Source organism: Adiantum capillus-veneris, chromosome 22 (assembly GCF_014529385.1).
Source record: "Adiantum capillus-veneris isolate H3 chromosome 22, ASM1452938v2, whole genome shotgun sequence".
Taxonomy (NCBI): Eukaryota; Viridiplantae; Streptophyta; class Polypodiopsida; order Polypodiales; family Pteridaceae; genus Adiantum; species Adiantum capillus-veneris.
The window spans coordinates 87015068-87020508 of NC_140952.1; the positions used below are offsets into that span (position 1 = coordinate 87015068).

A 5441-nucleotide genomic window follows, 5' to 3' on the forward strand; every position below is an offset into this window, starting at 1 on the left:
CCCTTTATGCGTGACCGCATTGTCACGCACATGCCTATCACAAAGGTTGTGGTTACCCAATGGTCAATGTCGTCTTGCTCGTTTTGCGACATAAGAATGAGTATACCCTTGAATGAGGTCTATGACTCTTGCTATCCAAGCTTGTTGCACTATGCAAGCTGAAGCTCCCTTACCCCTAAAATTTTCTTCATTTGGGAGTGATGGCCTTGGAGATGGAACTGCTAATGGATTCTTCTTCTAGATAATGGTTATTATGCTTCCATGGTGTTTTTAAGCTAACCCACTACAACCAAAAATAGTTGCTTGTGGTGAAAACTACCTAAATGTGAAAATTGTCAAGCGTCCAAATGCATTGAAAGCTGGTCAAAAGTGGAAAGCTAATAATCATCCATGCCTTTGGTGTGATAAACGAAGTGATCCCATTAAATGAGAGGCTCACATTTCTTTTGGAAGAGTAGCTCGTTCCTGGATTGCCAAGTTGCTCTAAAAAATGTAGCTCTAGGGGTATGTGTGTTTTTGAGAGAGGGTCTTTCCTGGTTGGAGTTTATTCTATTTTTCTTCACTTGATTGCCTTGAACCTCCATCGTATATTCTACCATCACGAACTCTCAAAGCAAGAGGCTCGACGTCTTCTCGGCTAGACAACGCACCCTTTGACATTGTGTGTGACACGGACATCAATACTCACTATGCCAAATGGCGTCCGACTGGCATGCTAACAGGTGAAGCATCAAAGCAATGAGCTTAGAAGTTATGGGCAATTATCCTCCATCTAGCACGGTAAACTACCACATGTGAGTGAAATTTAAATACTGCAACAAAACTTTCCGTCACATGACTATCCTCTATCATCTTAGTTTTCCTTAGGTACATTTCGCACGCCCCGAACGCAGTGTTTCCCTTTCGTCATGCCGCTTTGTCCATATCTGGAAACTCATCCTTGCTAAAGCTAGAGTCTGCCAGAAACGGAAGAGAAAATTCCATGCAGATTTCCTAACTCACAAAGCAACAAAATTGCTGAGCGCTTGTGTGCGAATGCGCTCTTAGTAGGCCCTAGTAACCTGTTACAGAAAACTGGGCCTCCGGTGACCATGCCCTTAGGCCTACCAAGTTAGAAGTCCAGGTCTGGCACGTGGCCTTACTTGATTGGATTGAGTTTTGTTTTTAAAAGGGGCCGGTTATAGTTCCGTTGGGAAGTGAACTTTGTGCATTTGAAAGTCCTGAGTACAGAAGAAGGGCGAGCTTTGGCTATGGCGAGCACTGGCGACGACGTCGACGATGCAGACAAGAGGAGAGAAGGTGAGCAGCCTCCTCCTACGAACGAGGAAGCCATTGAAGGTTATCAGATTCGTGTCGATGATGAAGATCTACGTCAAGGCGAGCGGCCGCATCCTGAAATTGGCGTAGATGATCTCCTGAAGCACTGCATGTCTCACATCCTGAGCAGCCTCTGAGGCGCGTTAATGTAGACATTAAAGGTAAGCGCAAGCTGATGTCCGACATCGATCTCAACGTCGTTCCCTTTAGTGATCCGCAAGCCAGTACCAGCTCGGCTGCTGCCGAATTATTACAAGGGGGTGGACAAGCACAGTTACAGAGCGACCTCACCCCTGGCAGCCCTAGAATTACGCGCCCTCGCACACAGAGACGTATTAATTATCCTCTCCATTTTCTAATTACGGGCCGTCCCACACAGAGACGTCGACGTCAAGCGGCTCGCAGCACACAGGAATACAATCGCCATCTAGTAGATCCTGCGAGGACACCGTCGCAGGAGCAGGCGGCCCAGGACGGTATTAATCCTCTCCATTCGCTCCTTCCTCCACCCCATTCGGCTAGTTTATATCCGCCTGGCACTCCTGGCCGTAACGAGCCTCAGTCCATTCAATTCTCTGCTCAGGTAGCTCTTCAACCATATAACTAGATTTTTGCTGGTAATGGCGCTGCTCTGTATCATCAATGGCTTGCTGCTAATGTTGAAAACTTTCCTGTTAAATCAGGTTCCGGCAGTACCTTCTGAAAACTTTACTGCTTGTGATCGTCTGGCTCAGGCGCGTGATCATCAACATCTTTACGCTCCGCGTCCTGATCGATACTTACTCCGGCAGATCCGAATCCTAATCCGCCTCGTCCGTACTTTGGTCCCGCTAGTGCAGGCCTCCAGCATCGACATCGCGCGCCAATTAGGCCTCAGCCCCGGCACCAGCCCCAGCAAACTCGACCAGTTTCATACCCAGCTATCGAGGGCCCCATCAATTGTGTATGCTCGACGGACTCCATTGCCTGATCCACGGCGCCGCTGGATTGCTGATCCTCGGAACAGTGTGTTGTCCCCCTTTCAACAACGTCCTGATCTCGAGCAAAGACATACTACTCCGCTACAACAGAACAATATGGACAGGTTCGTTTGTTTGGTTGGTTCATTTGATTAATGTTCGGAGCGAATGAAGCACGTTTTCGTTTACTATTCTGCAGACATCAGAGCTTGTACAATCAAGGCATGGCCATGATGCAAAACGAGACATATCGCGCAAATACTGCTCTCGCAAACGAACATGCTCCAGTACATAATCACGTTAATCGGCTTCCTCGAGAACAATTCATGGAAGCCATTATACATCCAACGTCAGCTAGCCTTGGCCGTCCAGCACAGAACCCCCGAAGGCAAAGTGTTGATACAATCCTCCCTTCTCATCAAGCATCGACAGATCTACAGAATCAGCTAGTTCAAAGAGCAGATCACGTTAATTGGTTTCCTCAAGATCGATTCATGGAAGCCAATATGAGGCCTCCAACACAAAACCCCTATAATAATATTCGCGGCCTGTATATTCCCGCAACGGCAACCAGTATGAGTCCAATTTATAGTCCCGCGCCTCGTCGACCCGTTGGCAGGCAGCCGGATATCATTGAACTCGCGGATGAACTGCACACTGAAGCTCAAGCTCGACAGTGAAACGACAGATCGACAGGATCGAAGTCCTTCGAATAAAGACAGGTTCGACTATATAATATTATTCGTAACGTAATTTTTGAGGTAAATTGCTTGCGGTTCGGATCTAAGCCAATGAAAATCGTTTTGAGTTTGTATTCGGATACTCCTGCAGAGAGAGCGGCGGAGAAGACATTAGTATCTGCAGTAAAGACAGGACTTGCAGGAAGCTAGCTCGATGAGTTTCACCAGATCAGGAAGAAGTTTTTTGCTGCAAAAGCAATTAGATTCGTCAGTTTTTGATAGTTACCTAGCTACTGATCAAAGTTCAAACATTAGCTGATCATTAATATTCTGATTCTTTAATCCTTGCGTCAGAATGTGCGCCAGCAAATTTTGAATCACATTTTCAGCATTCCTAAAGATTTCAGTGACGTGCTTTTAATTATGCCACGCATAACCAACATTAATATGCATAGTCTTGTTATGAAGACCAGTGTTAAGCAGCCAAATAACGCAGGCGAAAATACAGAGGACATATCAGCATACGTTTGGCTTACATGAATTTTTTGCCTGCCTTTATATATATCTATGCAGACAGGTACTGACTGATCAGTGAATGAGTGAAGGGTATACCTTGAGGACTTGCTTTCCCCAGCTAATAATTGTGCAGCATGTGCATCATCTCTTGTATTAAGAAAGAGAAGTGGCATATTGAAGGTTGATGACCCCGTACCAAGTGAAATTGACTATTCCATTCCCAAAGCTCCATTTCTGTCTTTGTAGACATCAGTAGGAGCAATATTGAAATTAATCAAGTGAAGAGGTCCAAACTAAGAATCAATCAAAAATTAGAAAGGGAGCATATATAAACACAATTGCAACATCTTCACAATACAAAAAAGAAAAAGCATATTCAAGATCCACGGGGGCTATGTTAGATCCTAGAGGCATACAGTTTCTTTTTGCAAAAGCTCAAGGCCTCACCATAACGTTGAGTGCCTAGCCCACCCTTGGGCCCCTACAAACTCCCTCTACTCTACCATGGAGCAAGACACTATGCCACAAGTGTACCTCTCTTAAATGGATATCCCTCCTCCTTCACATCTTTCACTCTAGGGTAAAGGGACCATTAAAAGGCCACCCCCCAAAAGGAGGACTGGCCTCCACCAGCTTTTTGTGCAGTTTTGGGCCAGTCATAGGACACAAGTGGGCTGGTCATGGAGTGGTTGGTGCCGCCAAAATAAAATCTTCATCGTCGGATTCCACGTTCAGCCCTGGCACAATGGCTCTAATTACCCCCTGAGTGGTTTCTTACAAGCACCACATTTTGTTACACACAAAAAATGTCGTCGTCGTCCGTCGTCTGTGTAACGACGATCACCCCAAGACTATTGCTACCGATAGAGAAAAGCTTGATCATCATTTTGCACCTCTAAACGCTCAAATCTGTGAAGTGTAAGCTTTGCAACCTCTCTTCCCACTTCGCTGGCCTTATATTGGACCCTTTACCGTAACGACAAGTAAACGATTCTTAACATGTCATAATCTCCTCCTATTGTTCCAGCTTGTACATCAAAAATTTAAATACAATCTACTCTTTCTAGACCCTCTCAACCCGTTTATCTATTAAATAAGTGAATTTCTTTTCACCATCCAAACCCTTCATCTTCTTTTTGCATTCGTTTTTTTGCCCTCTTTGCCCTTTATCTCCTCTGTGTATCTTTGAGCCCCCCTGCGGCCCCCCGTCCCCCCCCCCCCCCCCCCCCTCTTTTCTTTTCTTTTTTCTTCATGAATTTTGCCATTCTGCAATATTTTGCTCGTTTTCAATGGTGAAAGTATCTATACCCTTCAAAAAATCATAAAATCCTACAAATATAAAAGGCAAGGGTGCCCATCAATATCTAATCTTGCTCCCACCAAAGACAGCTACATTGAACTTGAATACCCTTCTTTTGGTCTCACCCTTGCTACAACTTTCAATCCTACACCACTTGCCATGGCTTCTTTCCATGTGGCTCCAATGTCTACCTCACCTCCTCTGCACCTCTCTCCTGCTTTGTGCCAACCATGTTGCCTGATCTTGTGACTCCACCCCCTAGAAACACTAGTACCCACTTGAGTTCGATTGTTTTAGCGCCAAGTATTGTGGGTCTATTGAAAGAATACTAAAGGTCAATTTTAGAACCTTTTATACCTTCATCTTCGAGTGCAAGTGGTTTGCAAATGTGTCTAGATAGCATGAGAATAGCCTCTACATGGTGAACTCTAGTGTGCGTCACATGGGGAGGTATGACAATTTAGTTTTGCCACGCAATTGTGAGCAAGTGAGTGATTACCTTCTTCACCTTTATTTGCTTGTAATATTAATTAAACCAATGTTACTCACTTTGAACCTCTCTTCTATAGGTGATCTATATCACATCAATCCACCAACCAAAACTTTGGTTCATAGTCCTCGTAACACCTCGGGGAAGAACTGTTTTGCCACTAAAGAAGTGCAGACCAT

General features: G+C 45.0%; 1 protein-coding gene across 2 annotated transcripts; it reads left to right on the forward strand.

Moving 5' to 3' along the window:
• Positions 1 to 1216: 1216 nt before the first annotated feature.
• LOC147429727 (uncharacterized) lies at positions 1217 to 3543 on the forward strand. Of its 2 annotated transcripts, XM_086495963.1 has the most exons (5): positions 1217 to 1900; positions 2001 to 2401; positions 2476 to 2849; positions 2954 to 2998; positions 3108 to 3540. In XM_086495963.1, the coding sequence occupies exons 1-5, from the start codon at positions 1493 to 1495 to the stop codon at positions 3164 to 3166; spliced, it is 1287 nt and encodes a 428-aa protein (XP_086352089.1). In that variant the 5' UTR covers positions 1217 to 1492; the 3' UTR covers positions 3167 to 3540. The 2 variants fall into 2 exon arrangements, with proteins under 2 accessions (XP_086352089.1, XP_086352088.1); XM_086495962.1 differs by having other exon boundaries at positions 1277 to 1900; positions 2052 to 2401; positions 2476 to 2998; positions 3108 to 3543.
• The last annotated feature ends 1898 nt before the right edge of the window (positions 3544 to 5441 follow it).

Coding starts and splice junctions, on each gene's coding strand:
- LOC147429727 (XM_086495963.1), top strand. CDS start 1,493: ATGTCCGACATCGATCTCAACGTCGTTCCCTTTAGTGATCCGCAAGCC. Junction 2,850..2,953: donor TATTCCCGCAACGGCAACCA/GTATGAGTCCAA, acceptor CAAGCTCGACAG/TGAAACGACAGATCGACAGG. Junction 2,999..3,107: donor AGTCCTTCGAATAAAGACAG/GTTCGACTATAT, acceptor ATACTCCTGCAG/AGAGAGCGGCGGAGAAGACA.